Here is a 16,961-nt window from a genome sequence, read left to right as displayed (position 1 = left end):
TTGTCTTCTCCTTCTGTCCCCATTAGTCAGTCCCTTTGGTCTCTTCGTTTCACTTCCACATTGAAATTTGTTTTTCTGAGACTACTTTAATTTGCTTAATGTAAATATCTCCAGTAGCATGCGTTTCTTGCAAAGAATATAATCTTGTTCTTCTTTATGACTGAGAAATCCATTGTATGTTTACCCATCACGTTTTCTTAGCCATTGTTCTGCTGATGGACACCTTGGGGGTAGGGAAGAAAAAATAATTGAGGTTCAGTGTGGCTAAATAATGTACCCAAGTCTGCACTGGTGTGTAATGGTAAACAGGTAATCTAAAGCATATCACTTTTTTATCCAAAATAATGTATATTAATCACATATTAAAATATTCTATATATTCTATATTATATGTATTATATATTATATGTCATATATTAATATATACACTGATAATGGCCTGGCCCACAGTGGTATTGATAGAAGTGTTAGGTCCAAAAGGAACTATTAGGACTAAGTAACAAGTTAGATAGATCAAAAGGAGAGGAAAAGTAGTCCAAGATTATTCTGTAACTGAATTAACAGATTGACAGGGGGGTCTGCTGAGGCTAGATAAAGCTGTTTGGGAAGAGGTTTCTCGCTGGAGGCCCGGGAAAGATCAGTTTGTGTTACAGTTGAGACATAAAAATAAATGTCATTTTTAGCTTTAAAAATCATTTGGTGAATATTTACATGAAGGTGGGTAGATAAACTTTAACTCCGGAAACTGGGGCTCACGCAGCATGTTGCGCTCCTCAGGGAATGAGATCAGTCAGGTCGAAGGGCTGGACAACCTGATCGTCCTCCAGGAGCTGGTCGTTGACCATAACCGCATCCGGGCGTTTAATGACACCGCCTTTGCCAAGCCAAGTTCCCTGCTGACTCTTCATCTAGAGGAAAACAGGCTGCGAGAGCTGAGCAAGCTGCAGTCTTTGGTCAAACTGGAGAAACTCTACCTAGGATATAACAAAATCCAGGTAACATTATTTGGGGGCGCTGTCATTTTGAGGTCTACACATTTGAAATCCTCTGTGATCTCAACGTAAAGCCCCAAATACACCAATTAGAGCATTAAGGTCATGAGTTCTCTATCAGTCGGGCATGTCACAGGCATGTCTGTTAGGCTTCTCAGGCCTTCTTAGATGATCTCCTGAGGTCATCTAAGGTTCAAGAGTTGATACAACCTAACAGAGCTTGTGTTTGTATCAGCATTTTGGTTAATGTTGCTTCTGCCCCCCCCCCCCCCCAGCATACTTCTAAGGCAGCTTCAAAGACAGACTAAGCTGTACATTCCCCTAGCAAACACAAGTCCTGTGCCCATCTCATCTGTGTCTATATTAATGTAACACAAGGTACACTAGACACTCGACAAATATTTGTCTGAGGCTCTGCTTGTTTGTAAAGCCTTTCTGGGATAATATGAGATTTCTTTCCAAGGTTAGAAGGAAATCATGAGAAATGTCTCTTTTAATGTAGCAAGTAGGAAATATCTTATTGTGAACAATAGCTTTCACCTGATCAACAATCCAGACTCAGACACCAAGCTAAGGAGAGCCAAACCAAATTGGCAGTAATCTTACCAAACCTTTATTCAGAAGAAATAAAAATTTGGGAAAATTGGTATTCTATTGGAAATATTTCTGGCAACAGCAAGTGACTTGAACAAATGAGACCCAGAGCTGGGGGCAGCAGCTCATGGTAGAGCACATGCCCAGCAGGCCCAAAGACCAAGCTTAAACAAGCTCTTTAAAAGCAAATGAGACCTCCACGTATCCATCAATGACCTTATGTAGTATCAGGTTTTGCCTATCAGTCCAGTAATTAATACTTGAGACCTTGGACATTCTATTGGTTTCTTAGTTATTTTCTTCCCATACCACATAAGCTATCTAGTTCAGAATAAAAGGTGCAGTCTCCGAAAAAGATTTTGTAGAGTGGTCTCAGAGTAGGGGAGCGTTTCATGAAACATTTCCATTTATACTTAAGTTTCTGTGCCATTTTATTAGAAGCTTTGTAATTCTGTAGATTCCAGGTTCATTGACTGTAAACAGTTTTTGTCCAGAGAGATCTGTTAAGAGAATGCCATAGGGAAGGACCCTCCTGAAAAATGTCATTGCTGTCTGCCAGGACACCCAAGTTAGCAGCATACTTAAAGGAGCTTAGACCAGGTAACCATCTTTTCCCCAGGATGTTCTTGCTTACCTGTTGATGCCCTATTCCCCATAAGGGATGGAGGAGATAGAAGATCAGCCTAGTATGATAGCCCCTCCTCAGCAACTTGAACAGAATGATGCTTAGTGGGGTTTACTATCAGAATTTAGCACAGCTATATAGCAAACCGTGTGACAAATGAGAAGATTGTGCACACATCATTGAAAGGACAGCTGAGCTTTATTACGGAATTGTTTTAGCCGTTTATTTCTATGATGGAAATGGTATTCTCCACTGAGTTTAGGTGGATTGTTTCACATCTGAACTTACACTTATGACTGATGTTATTGTATTGTTTTGATTGTTAGTGTGACCACAGACAGTTAACCGGAGGGAAAAATTAACTCTGGAGAGTGAGCGTGGGTTGGAAACTTAGCTGAATTCTTCAAAAAACCATTTTCTTTCAAAACCTGGCTATCCATTCAAAGTTTCTTTGAGGGAGATTTTTGTTCTCTGAATTCATACCAACTTGGGCAATCTGACTATCAGGATTATTTCTACAAGTGAGCATGAAGAACACAATCTCTAGGTTAGCCAAGAACGATAGGACAAAAGAAATCCCTATTAAAAATTAGCAAAACACTAGTCCTTCAGATAAGGGTAGATGTGGTCTGTCGTTGATTTGCAGGCTATGGTGAGGAGCTTTCAATTTCTTCCCCAGTATGCCCAGTAGTGTCAACTGAGAAAAATGTTGCCTTGTTTCTAAGAATCATCACAACACAAAAGAAGACTTCAGCTTCATGGTCCCATTTGATCCCTGTGGCTAGGTGATCCTTCTGCCCGACATCCAGATTCTCCATGTACTTTTAAACATCTGAACATACAATGAAGACAAAACACATACCCATTAAATAAAAATAAATCTTTTTGAAATTTGCAAAAACTACAACATTGCAAGCTTACACTGATGTTACATGGATAATAATAAATAGTCCTATGCAGTGTGAAGGGCAAACATTTACCCAGAGAAATAGTTTTTAATCTTTCACAGATAGTGTATCAGAATATAGCCAGTATTGCATGTTCTTCTGTTATTAAGGTCGTCATCTAGGATGGCTCAAAATTCTTCCTAGAAAAAGTTTGCAGTTACCTTTCAGGTTCTGCTCATTTCCCACGTTGCAGTATTATCTTTGCGGATCAGGTATTAGGAGTCTAGTCCTCACTCACGTTCATATCAGAGGATCCAGTGAGCTACCTGAAATCTAAAGCTTGTGTAAAATGACTTCAGAGTAGTTTATATTAGGAGATGTAAGATAACTAAATATAATTCATTATCTTTTACATAGGATATCACAGAACTGGAAAAACTTGATGTTATTCCTTCTCTCAGAGAGCTTACTGTCTATGGGAATCCAGTGAGTATTTACTTACATTTATAACTTATTAATTTCCCAACAGTCATATGCAACTTACCTTATATGAGGAAGTGATTTGATCTTTCTATTTCTCATACACAGCTAGCTGACCCAGCACAATTTTTGGCTTAATTTTGCCTCCACATAACTGTACTGCAAGCCAGCTCCTCCAGATGTAAGCGTGTGTCTTTCCCATTCTGTGCTGCACCCTTTGGCTTTCCCGCCCATTGCTGTGCCAATAATATTATAGTGCGTTAATGTGTAATGTTTTATATTGTCTTAATTCTCATTAGAGTGTTTCTCCTTATCCTCCTCTTCTATCTCTTCTTCCTCCTTAGAGCCTTCACTTTCTTTACTGTCTTTGTTATTCTTAGAACATCATACTTTTCTGTGAGCTTTAGGAAGCAAATTAAATTGAAGAAAAATCTTGTTAATGTTTTAATTAGAATATACTTATTTTAAGTTAACTCGAGAGACATCTGTCACTTTTCATTTTGCCCATTTAACATGTAAGCAAGCTGGAAAACATAGCAAAGGAGAGATGGCCTTTTGGTCAGTGTGCTGAGTGTTCAGAAAAGTCCAGCATAAGAACTGACAGCAGAAGATGTGAGACTGAAAAGGACATGAGGCAGGCAGGTCCAAGATTCCCAGAAGCATGCCAAGGGCCACAAGACAGTGAATCAGAGAGAGAGAGAGAGAGAGAGAGAGAGAGAGAGAGAGAGAGAGAGAGAGAGAGGCGCACTTATGTGATAGCAGGATATTTCATCTAACCCAGAGCAGTTGATTTCAAGCTAATATCAAAGGGCTAGTCAGGTATATGCCTGGTGGTGGTGGCATCCAGACCCAGTTAGAAAGTTTCACACATTGATCTAATGGTTTTGTTTATGTATAGTACTGGGAAACTTTGTGGGGATGTGGGTCAAACAGGTCAGGGCTGCTCAGAACCGTTGCAGGGATTACAATACAAGGTGACAGTGATCAGGTCAGGCCAATGTCTACCTTGAAAATGCCAAATAAGGATGTTGGCAGATTACAGAAGTATGCAATCTGATTCCAACAGACCAAAAACTCCTGATGTTAATCTCTCTGTATGGGAGGAGTTGAACACTCTCCCAGTGAAGATGAGAGATATCTTTCCAGGAAGGATGACAGAAGCCATGCATATATTTGTTTGTCCTAGGGGACAGGGCCAAAGAAGTTGGGGCCGCCATAGTGCTAGGTGGTAGTAGTTTGGGTCTTCCACCAAGAAGAACGCAGTCCTCTCTAACTTTCAGTAATCATCTTTAGTATTCATAAGTATTAATATCCTTTATGCATCTTAATCAAAAATTTAGAATTTTCTTGCCGGGCAGTGGTGGCGCACGCCTTTAATCCCAGCACTTGGGAGGCAGAGGCAGGCGGATTTCTGAGTTCGAGGCCAGCCTGGCCTAGAGAGTGAGTTCCAGGACAGCAAGGGCTACACAGAGAAACCCTGTCTCCAAAAAAACAAACAAACAAACAAAAAACAAATTTAGAATTTTCTTGAGTTATGAATGTTGTCAGTGGATTCTAAGTGACAAGAGCCAGAAGTTGTAGGGTGTTATCAATACAGTGGTGACCACAGACAATGACTGGTTAGTATATATTTCAAAAGGTAAGAAAAATTTAATAATTTCCCATGAACAGTGATAAATGAAGGTATATTCATAATTACATGAAGCTTACAATTATTCAAACGTGTGGGTACTATGTTTTGGCTGATGGATATATATAGTTTTCTTTTTAATTTGCTGATGTGGTAAATCACATTGACAGACTTAGTAGAGTAAAATGTCCTTACATTCCTGCTGAGGATATTATTTGTTTATGTTTTATATTTTACTGAATTCAATCTGAGATCTAATGATAATTAATATCTGCATCTATGCAGATAAAAACTGTAATTCTATCTTTTTATACACTACCTTTAAATTTGGCACAATGTCTTTTGCTTTATAAGATTAATTTGGGAACTCTCCTATTCCTCATCTATGGAGTCATTTGAAGACTCATGGTCCTTGAAAAACAATTATACCTTATCTCTAAAACCCCCAGCCTTATTCTACAAGCTGCCCTTCGGCTCTCCGGCTAAGATTCCTTGAGTATAAATCCCATCCTGTTCTCGACTTCCTTCCTCAGAAGCTCATTTTGAGAAGTTCATTGTGTTCTATGTCTTGTACTTTGATCTAAGCTCTTAATGTATTGCTATCATAGAAATCTCAGGATGTTCTTCCAAACTCCACTGTATCTATTTTGTTGCCCCTCTGCCTAAGATCATCAAGTTTTGCTTCTGCATTTTATTCTTGATACACAAGCCTTGGTCACAGTGCATTTTAGAGCACCATGTGTTTCTTTACCAAGAGTATTGTTGCTTTCTCTTTCACCAACATCTATTCTTTGTCATTTCCTTCTTTTAGTTTCTTGAAATTTTTCAAGGAAAATTTTAACTTCATATATCTTTTTTTTAAATTAATCATTCCATTCATTTACATCTCAAATGATAACCCACTTCCCGGTTTCCCCCTCCACCAACCCCCTAACTCATGATATCCCACTTCCCAGTTACCCCTCCACCAACCCCCCCATTCCACATCCACCCTCCCCCTCCCCTTTGCCTGTATGAGAGTGTTCCCCTACCCACCCACATTCTCGCACAGCTCCAGTATCCCACTACTCTGGGGCACCAAATCAAGGGCCTCCCCTCCCATTGCTGTCAGGCAAGGCCATCCTCTACTGCATATGTATCAGGAGCCATGGATCCCTCTAGGTACACTCCTTGGTTGGTGGTCTAGACTGGGAGAACTGGGTGGTCAGGCCAGCCTATGTTGTTCTTCCAACAGGGTTGCAGTCCCCCTCTGCTCCCCCACTCCTTCTGCCAGCTTGCCCCACCGGGTTCCCTGAGTTCAGCCTGATGGGTGGCTCCAAGCATCCACATCTGTATTGGTCATTTACTGGCTAGACCTTCCAAGGAACTGCTACACTAGGTTTCTTGTCAGCAAGCACCTCCTGACCACAGCCACAGTGTTTGGGTTTGGTGTCTGCAGACAGGATGGATCCTCAGGTGAGGCTGTCCCCAGATGGCCCTTCCTTCAGTCTCTGTTCCATTTTTTTATCCCTGTTCTTCCTTTGGACAGGAACATTTCTGGGTTAAAAACTTTGAGATGGGCGGGTGTCCCCATCCCTTGACCAGAGCCGGGCCTATCTACAGGGAGTGGTCTCCATGGGTTCTGTCTCCCCCCTTCTCTGAGCATTTTGGCTAAAACCATCCCCATTGGTTTCTGGAAGCCTCATGTTTTCCTGGTGTCTGGGACCCTCCAGTGGCTATCCCCAGTTCCTCATGCCCCCTCCCTACATATTTTTCGATTTCCAACTTCATATCTCTTAATCTTAATCGTTTAAGTTTAATATTGTTTCAATATATTTCTGAATCAGCAAGTTCTAGGTTATACTATATTGCTCTCACAGTGTCCTGAAGGTTGTTATATACTTTGCCTTTACTAGTTTTCATATCTGAAAGTCTTATACTCTTCAAAAAGTTTTTATTTGTAAATTACTGAGGACTGTGCACATGTTTTTATTCTTTTTTAATCTATAGTGTGTTTCGTATCCTCATCGTTTTCCTTCAGTGTTGGAGCTTTTCAATCAGGGGAAGCAAGCTCTCTGCTCTTTGGTATTTAGGGAAAGTATTTTGTAACCTAGACTGTGGTCAGTGATTTGTTTGGTGGCTACATGGGTTAGAGACCTTTCTCCATCACTGAACACGCCCCTACCACATTCACTTCAAGCAGTTTGTTCATTTTTTCCTTCCTTCCTTTCTTTCTTTTTTAATTTGTTTTGTTTTTAATTTCATCTTGCTCTAGAACTCACTATATAAACCAGGTTGGCTTGTAATTCATGGGTAGCTTCTTGCTTTAACTCTTAGAGTGCCAGGATTATAGGCATGAGCCACCAGGCCCTGCTTATCCATTCGTCTCCAAGGGTCTATTGTTTGCTGTTACAGATAGTGCTGTATATTCTATATTAGGAGCCCTCAAGATCACCACTACCTCAGAGATTTCCTTGTGGCTAAGATAGTAAGAATACACAACTAAGATCAATTGCGATGCCATAGTAAGGACGCAAACTCACGGGATATAAGGAAGAGGAAGGTAGAGTCTTAAGAAATCTGTATGTATAATTCCTTATGCTTCCTCTCCCATGGTGGGGACACAGAACACACTCTTCACTTAGCCACAAAAGTGGCATGTCTTACATGTTGTTTTTATTCAAGGGAGCTCCTTAGAGACTTAGCATTTAACAATTGAAGTTAATCACATAGGCCCCTTTCCAATCAAGAATTGAAACTTTCCAGATGGAAAAGAGGTTGAGTATAAATCCTGCTGTTTTTAGGAATTATCAAGACATAGTCAATGACCCTTATCAACCAAGGAGTGACCAGAACATTCCCAAGTCCAAGTACCAAACACCAGCAAAGAGCATCCTTGCACGCAGAACCTTCTAAAGTAAACACCCTGAGACCACTCTACTTCAGTCTTTCTACATACCTTTTTAAGGACATAAGCAGTTTTTTAGAGCAGGTTAACACTATGAAGAGATGGATCATACAGACCAGAAGATGTTGAATTAAGTGAAATGGAGCCTTTTTGAAAACCTCACATAAACCAATTACATAGAAATGAAGTTCCACATAATTCTGTCCGTGAGTTAGTCCGTGAGCACTAGATTGTGCTAGCTGGTGGTCAATGCTAAGGACTTCAGAGGGATGAGAGTCTGAGTGTGGTGGGGGCATGCATCTGCGTTCCAGCACTGAGGCAAGAGGATTATTTTTCAAACCACATTGGGATATATGGGGAGGAGGAAAAGGCGAGGAGGGAGGGGAGAAGAGGAGACAGGAAGGAGACAAGAAAGAAGAAAGACTAGACCTCTGAATGCTAGCTTTAGTTTAAAAATATTTTCTATTTTTATTCAGTATGACAGAAGATTGAGAAATTTTTCAGGAAGACGCTCCTTCCTATAGCAGTTAGTACTGTCCACCATCTTTGTGTCCTGTCCCAAGCTGCCTTCTTTGAAGTTTTTTTTTCTTTTTCATATAAGTGATTTGGGGGATAAACTATTGTTTTTACCTTTCTTTAGATTTGTAGAAAAATGGTTCATCGGCATGTGCTCATATTCCGCCTGCCTAATTTACAGATGTTGGATGGGATTCCTATCAATTCTGATGATAGGGCAAAAGCTGAGTTTCATTTCTCTGAACTACAAGCAAAGAAGAGCTCAGTAAGTGTGCTGTCTACACTTTTCTTTCTACTGTAGATTATTGTAAGTGAGCATTATATCATGTATAATTGACTTAATTCATTTAAGCACGTGTGACTCTGTAAATTGTAGTATTTACTTAATGACTACTATCAATGGAAGCTTTTTCCTAATAAGACATTGCTATAAGGCAAATTATTTAATATTTGATTGGTCAGTACTTCAAATGATGTTAGAAAGTAAGAAACCAGGACATGCCGTGTTTATAGAAACTAACCATAAAATTGCTTCAATTTAAGCACAGAGGACTTTTCATCTCAACTCTCTGGACAGCATAGTTCATCTAACAAAGATATGTGCTGCTATTATAGATTTGCAGGATTACTGGGCTCTTTACCCATGAGCCCTAAAATGTACCTGACCATGATAGAAGTGAAATTCTAAAGTGAAGAAACAAGAGAAATGGGCTTTTAGGGATTTTATCACTAGTCGTTTTTATCTGTTCTGATTATCCTCTAAATACTGTATTTAACATGAAAAGACGATGTTTTTATTTTCTTTTCTTAACAGAAATGTAGAATTATTAGAGTTAAGCTTTTGCAAAGTTTAAAGAAGAGACAGGAATAGAGGGGAAGCCAGATGAAACTTTTAGAGTAATCCAAAAGATGGTACAACAACCTTAAGCAGGTGCAGAGGGAATCTGTAACTGAACCTTTAACATAACTAAAAGCAAAAATGCAAGGACATTAGAGTCAAGAATCCAAGGTTACATTATGAACAGAATCTTCACTCAGAAGGCAGAGGCAGGCAGATTGCTGAGTTTGAGGCCAGCCTAGTCTACAGCGCAAGTTGCAGGGCAGCCAGAGTCACAAAGACTCTAGAGGAAGAAACAAGTGAGGTGGCTCCAGAAAGATGCCTTCCTACTAGGCTTTCACTCCATCCCAGGATTAATACACGCTGATGGATGGTTCCTCTCAGCCCTTCATTAATAAATGTGCTTCTGATCCTATCAACTCATCCAGCTTACTTCTCCCTTTAGCAAGAGTCACATACTCATAGAGAAATGGTTTTGTGTCACATACTCGTAGGAAAAAGCCTACTGTTTGGTTTTATACTAAGTTAACAGATGAAATGTAAGTTCAAATTTTAAATTAGGAGTTCTATGTTAATACAAAATCTAATTCAATACTTTGGGAAGTCTGGAGAAAGAATAATCACATACACACAATGTCAAACTAGATGTGGGATTTCCAAAAAAAGAACTGTAAATGCAGGAGAAAAGACACAGATTCAGAGAAAACTAACTTTTAAACCTACACAACTTATTGCCTCTAAATTTTCTTCATATCCTTAAAAGTTTGTGGTGTTTTAATGAAACCAGAAGAAGAAATGACATGTAAAATCTTAAAGGTTAATCAGATAAAATAGTAACCAAAGACCCTTGCTTTAAAAATGGCCTTGACCAGACATGATGGTGTGCACACATGTAACCACCACACTTGGGAGACAGGATGATAAGAAGTTCAAAGTCATCCTTGCCAGGGACTACCTGAGAGCTCGCCTCAAAAGGGCAGGGTATTTCTTCTTCATCAAATATATACAATTTGAAAAATGTTGTCAAAAGATAAATATGTATTTGTATTTTTTTATCCTTTTTAGTGGTGCTAGGGGGCAAACAGATCACACAAGGCAAGTGTCCTACACTGAGATACAATTTCATCTCTACTTAAAATTTTTAATAATTCCCTAACTTTCTAACTAATTTTTGTTTTAAAAATTAATCTTGACATGTTTTGATTAAATGCACGTCTAGAATAAGTTAAACTATCTACAGAGACCTTAAGGCTCATAGTTGTTCAACGTTAATAAAAGTTAGTTTAAACAAAAAAAAAAAACTGATCTATAGGTTTAAAAAATTAAGTTGTAGCTTTGAGTTTTAACCCCTGATATAGCTAAGAGTAGTATCTAATACCATATACTGAAGTACTTGTCATAGGCTTCACTCTTTCAAAAAAGAACAAGTCAGGTGAAATTTAGTTCTGTGGTTAAGCCTTCTTTCCCTTTCTTGATCTTTAGTCAACTTAATGGAAAAGAAAGAAAAAAACCACGCCCCATGAAATAGTTTTCTGTTTTTCTTGCATCAGATTATCCCCAAATCATCAGCTTAACAGAACATGTGGTGATTGTTTTACGGTTCTGGAAGACAGGGATCTGACACTGTGTCTTCCATGGAAGCATGGACTGAGCTGAATTCCTGAAGCTCTGGAAACCCGCTCAGCCTGTGTGCTTTCTAGCTTCCAAGGCTGTCTTGGCTCCTGGCTCTCAGCCAGCAGTAGCATCTCTCTGCTCCTCCTCCCTCTTCTGTCATAGCTCCTTCTCCCACTCTGACCCTTCTGTTTTCCTCTCTTTAGATAATCCAGAATAATCTCCCCACTTCAAAGTCCTTACTTCCGTCACACCTGCAGACTCCTTTGCCATGTAAGGTAAGGTTCTTATAGGTGTAGACACGAGGCCACTAGACACCTTGGGGGAAGATGTTCCTGCCACACTGCATGTGAGAGTTCGTAGAGGGACTCAGAAGAACTATTGTTTAGTGAAAATCTATGAGTTCTATTTTTAAATAATATTGCTAAAATTTAAAGCAAATAATTACTTACGATACTTTAAAATACCATTTTTCATTTATAAAGTTTAAACTGGTTTAATTTGTCAAAAATATGTAGACTAATCTTCAACATTTTATTTCATTACTGTTTACTTGTGTGTTTTTCTCAAGAATTCCTATTTTTCCATTATTCTTCTATAACAGTATAATGATTTATTCAATATAACTATTCTTGCCTTTTAAATAGCCCTATATAAGAGTTTAATTACCTACTTTTGTTACATAAGCAAACATCTTATTTAAAATTATTTTGACCCATCTATACCCAGGAAAGTGAGTAAAATGTTTGAAATCTTTGCTTTACAAAAGTGTATCTTAAGATTTAATAATAACTTTTACTTTCGTGTCTGGAACATAACCGAACCATTATTTCTTTTAGCTGTTCGGAAGAAAAAAGATTAAGAAAGATTTTAAGTTTCTTGATTGAGATTTCTTTATTTTGGTCACTGCAGTTGTTTCTTTTTAACGGCAGAAGGGCAAATTCAACTCAGCATTTCACCTGAATATGTTCAGGGTACAGCTTTAAGAGAAAACTCAACCACATACTATATTAGTGACAGAAATAAACTCCCATAAGTGAACTGTTGGATAGCCCGAGACTACACAGCATTAGTTTAAGAACCTTGGGGCCCACTTACAGCTACATTCTTGGTGATGCTTGCTGAAGTCAAGTTGGTTACTTTAGACATATAGCAAAGTGGTACCGTGTGCTCAGAATGCATATAGTTAACAAGCTCATGGGCCTAATGAAAACAGAACAGTTATGCAGAAGGCAGGCCAGTTTCCAGCACCTGCATGGTGGCTTACGTTGACTATAATTCATTCCAAAGGGTCCCACACTCTTTTCTGATCTCTGACCTCTGCTGGTACCAGGCATGCGTATGATACACACACATACATGCAGACAGGCGAGACATTTATACATATAAAGTAAAAAATAAGTATTTGAAGAAAGGAAAAGAACCATTACAAAGGAAACATCTCATGTTCGTGGTTTTGCCCTTCCCTGCTAAGAGCTTTTGGAAGTAAATGCACCATTAAGCTCTGGCTTCTGGTGACCAGTATAACACAGTCTGAAAAGGCAGACTACAAGACTGAGGGAAGTCATCCCTGGGCCTACAGGACTCTGCTCTGTCCACATCACAGAAGTGCCAATCCCCAGCTTAGGCGAGCATGGAAAAGTACTTTTTAAAGTTTATTGTGCCTTGGGGCTTGTGGTAAGGACTAAACCTATTGATTTCAGTTTCAGAGGTAAGATGTTCTTAACTGTTTTATTTTATTGTGTAGTTCGTTCCTGTTACCAGCTCTCCTACGGATGGTGGGTCATTCTGCCACGTTAAAGCCACTCCCATTAAAATAACAAATGTTATTCTGCCTGCTGGATTTAGCCATTTCTTGGGACCTGACTTCACCCTAACTCCTGAAGTTGAAGGTATTTTTACAAAGAGTTTCAGAGAGAATGAAAAAACAAACAAACAACAGCAGCAGCAACAATAAAAAAAAAAAAAGAAAGAAAGAAAAAAATCCTCATTTAAAACAGCGATCTCATTTGACGTCTAATGTTACTTCAAATTGCATGGTTTAGTTTGCGTCTTAGCAGTATACATTTTGTCAGGTTGTCTGTAGCCATGCCAATTTCAAAACTGTATTTTTTTTTTAATTTTATTGAATCACTTATGGGTTGTGACTGATCTGCTCTCAGTGTAAACAAGAATTTCCTGACTTCTTTTAAAGATTTTTACATTTTCTGCATGTCATAATGAACAACTCCCAAGACAAGTTCAGTGATGAATTCTGCAAAAAGTAGAAATCAGAAAACATAAAACATAACAGAATCTTGTAGTCACATAGAGTATCTTCCAAAGAGACAATGCAGTTCCCTTGGGATTATCAGTGAATTTATGAAGCTAGACTGAGGGAGGAGCTTGAGAGCCAGGGCTTTAAGGGATGGGAAATCCTGAAAGATTAGGACAAGGAAAGTATTTCACTTAGTATGTTCATTTTAATTAGTGTTTAGAAGATGCCTACTCCCTAACTTCGGATCCTTGCTTGCTCTGTCTCGGAACAGCTGGGAATGGTGTTCCTGCTTAAGAGAGAGCCTTGTCCTTTCCTTTTAACATCCCCTTTATTCTAAATCACAATAGTTATACAATTGTCTAGGAGCCTACTAAGAGTAGGAGGCTATCATCCATGGAGATACATAAAGAAAAGCCTGCTCAAAGAAACCAGGGGTTGTTGGGATGGCTCGACAGGTTAAGATACCTGTTGCCAAGCTTGAAGACCTGAGTTCCATCACCAGGACCCACATGATAGAGGGAGAAACCACTCCTGAACATTGTTCTCTGACCACCACACTCTCATTGTGAAATGCACCGCCTATACCCTTACCCCCTACACACATACACACACACACACACGTAATAAATAGATTCAGCATAATTTATCAATGTGGTATTTGTCTTAGTTCTCACATTTCTAATCATAGTGAGGATTATTATGTTTTTATTCAAAAGATTCAACTGTACACAAAATTGGATGGATCTGTCAAATTTGTCTGGAAAGTAAAATGTTGTCTTTGGGGTGTTGACTTGGTCTTCCTCCTTCTCTTCCTGCCGATCTTTCTCGTGAGTCCAGCCCTGCTCTCATCTCTCTGTCTTCTCATATGTTTCTTTCTTCAAGATTTGTCAACAGCTCCTTAGCTTTTCTGAAGAAAAAAAAAAGATCCTTACTTTGCTATTCTCTGATTACACTGCTTGAATTTTTAGTTTGGAAAGTATGGTCACTTCCTGTGTGTACTCCTATCCAGCACATAGGTCTGGATATCTACATTTTTTTTTTTAACATCTACACAGAATTGAATTGATTAGTTTGTGAAAATGTAAGCAATACTAAGTATTAGCAATATATAGGAATGCTATGAGTTGTCGTTGTTGTTGTCTTTCTTTGTGGGGAAACATGTTTGTTTTCTGAGGCAGAGTCTAGTTACATACCTCTGACTAGCCTGGAAATCACTCTGTAGGTCAGGCTGGCCTTGTCCAGAGCTGGGATGAAAAGCATGCACCACTGCTCCTAGCTTGTGTGTGTGTTTGAAGCAGCCTCTTGCTGTGGCTCCCACCCTGCTGCCTTGCTGTATATCCATTCCCAACCTAATTCCATATTTTTATTTGAAATTTGGAATTCATATTGTAAACCCATATAGCATGTATTGAGCTTAAGGGCAACTTAAGTTTATTGCTTAATGCTCCTTATTATTTTATAATTTATACCTATCTGAATTCCTAATTTCAGACAAAAAAAATAAACAAGAATAGAGGGATTCTGAGCAACAATCCCGGAGGGTCCATTCAGAAATAACTTTCGGGCAGCTTGAAGGAATGATCTCTCTTCTCCTCTCTTGCCACGTTAGACCTTTAGGTCTTCCACTGTATACATGTGCCACATCCATCAAGATGAAGAAAGGTGCAGCAGTCTGCGTGCCGTTAACATTCTCCACTTAAAAACTCTCCAAATCTGCTAACCATGTATAAAAACTGCCAGATACTGCCACATCTTTGCTTTCCAGGAGAAGCTCTTACCATACGACTTTCTTTCCCACACACATGGAATCTTTGCTGAGCCTCATAGATTTGTATAGTAATTCAAAAGGTTTAAAATGACAATAAAAGTGGAACTGTGTTCCACCAGTAGGAAGTACTCAGTGGTGAGAAAAGACGGGAATAACAATGGAGCAGCCCTGTGTGCTTCCTCCCGACCCTCTACACTCATGCAGCCCCTGCCTATCCTGCAGCTCAGCCTGTCCTGGGGCTCACTCACTGCACTCAGGCAACCCGTCATGCAAATACATTCAACACTAAAATTGTGAAGGCAGAAAATTTTGTAAATATTCCAAGCTTCCTTTAAAATTTCTTCTTGCCTTGCCTCCAACGTTGACCCATCCCCAAGCCCAACTCAACCCCAAGAACCTCCCCACTTAGTGCCTCCTTAGTGCTCATTTAGAGTCGACTCCACTGTGCACCGCCTCAATGCCTGAATTTTTAGGAAATGCCCACACTTGGGACTTCTTTTTTTGTTTCTAAATTAACCATGACAAAAAATTATTCTATTAACAGTGAAAAATGTCACAGTGTTAAAAATGGAAGATAACACCATTTTAATCATGATGGTCTAATGTTAAATACCAAAATAGCTGAAACATTTACATTAGGTAGAAATGCTTCTGTTATTCACACACTACTCCTGGGAAATGGTGCTATGACAGAGATACTTAAGCATATTAACTTTCCAAAGTCTGCAACAGCAACTAGTGGCAAATAGAATGTTTATTGAATTTGGATACATTTTAGACAATTAGCTGTCCTCCAAATGTGATTTAGCCAACTACTCCAATGGGACATATGACTTACCTGCATTTATCACTCATTGGAGAGTAATTCCTGTCATAGCTGAATATGTATATATATTTATTGTAATAAATTCAAATTCAGCTAAGGAACTCTATAACCCTTTGGCAAAGTAAAAATCTCTAAGTAAAATACATGAAATATAAACTTATTGCTGACATGTGCTCTAATAAAGATTGAATGTGTACACAAACCTAAAAACTTAAAGCAACATATTTTTAAAATATAATTTATAATATGTTCCTTTAAATGGCTCTTTCTAGACACACAAAGAGAGAAGAAAATTACACAACATATTTTTCACAGCAAAACCACCATTTCTGGCTAGACTCCTCTAAGTGTGTTATATATGGCATGTGAAATAGATATGAATGAATAAGCATACACATGTTTTCAAATGAGATTCAGTAGCAAACGGAATTCACAATGTCTCAGAGTAGGCTATTCAGTAATTGCCTGTGGGTCTAAAATGACCACTAGAACCCAAACCATATACCATTTTGACTGGTTTTCCTACTATTTTAACTTATTCCCAATGTTGCTACAATTTCTCTTCAATGTGCTCCATTGTCTTTAGGAACAGAATATGCTTCCAAAGTCCCTGCCACCTCAGTGGCTGTGCTGACTCCCTCCCTGTAATCAGCTGTTTTGGTGAATCTCTAGGCGGACGTAATTCCTAAATAGTCATGAAATTCTACCCTTCACACCGTGTTTTGGAAACTGAATGCACATACAGCACAGAAGCCACTTCCCACAGTGGTGCTCCCAGTTATCGGAATCACTGAGTGGCTGTCATGTGATTCAAACCTCCCTTGTTTCTTACAGAATTCCAGGGAGAAGCTTCCTAACACCAAATCAGATGTAACTACCTAAAAATAACTGAGCATGAGCCACCACTCATTGATTCTAACAGTCATGCAGAAGCCAGCAGACGGCAGGCAGTGACATCACTAACACAGCTGAGACACTTCAGCTCCGTGTGACGACATCTCCCTTGATGAATCTGACTTAATCAGTGATCTGAAATTTTATGGTTTCTTT

At 39.0% G+C, this 16,961-nt stretch overlaps 1 protein-coding gene across 10 annotated transcripts in view; it reads left to right on the top strand.

Moving 5' to 3' along the window:
• Lrrc9 (leucine rich repeat containing 9) overlaps positions 1-13,158 on the top strand; it is a 77,242-nt gene extending 64,084 nt beyond the window's left edge. For 5 of the 10 annotated variants that reach the window (XM_076922029.1, XM_076922030.1, XM_076922028.1 and 2 more), the window contains 5 exons: positions 778-995; positions 3,516-3,584; positions 8,736-8,876; positions 11,267-11,338; positions 12,808-13,158. In XM_076922029.1, coding sequence (XP_076778144.1) covers positions 778-995; positions 3,516-3,584; positions 8,736-8,876; positions 11,267-11,338; positions 12,808-13,017 — 710 coding nt within the window. In that variant the 3' untranslated portion in view covers positions 13,018-13,158. The remainder of the gene's footprint in view (positions 1-777; positions 996-3,515; positions 3,585-8,735; positions 8,877-11,266; positions 11,339-12,807) is intronic. The other 5 variants (XR_013106779.1, XR_013106781.1, XR_013106780.1 and 2 more) reach the window with 3 other exon arrangements.
• The last annotated feature ends 3,803 nt before the right edge of the window (positions 13,159-16,961 follow it).

Source organism: Arvicanthis niloticus, chromosome 23 (assembly GCF_011762505.2).
Source record: "Arvicanthis niloticus isolate mArvNil1 chromosome 23, mArvNil1.pat.X, whole genome shotgun sequence".
Taxonomy (NCBI): domain Eukaryota; kingdom Metazoa; phylum Chordata; class Mammalia; order Rodentia; family Muridae; genus Arvicanthis; species Arvicanthis niloticus.
Note: the sequence above shows the minus strand (reverse complement) of the source record. Positions and strands in the feature narration are given on the sequence as shown.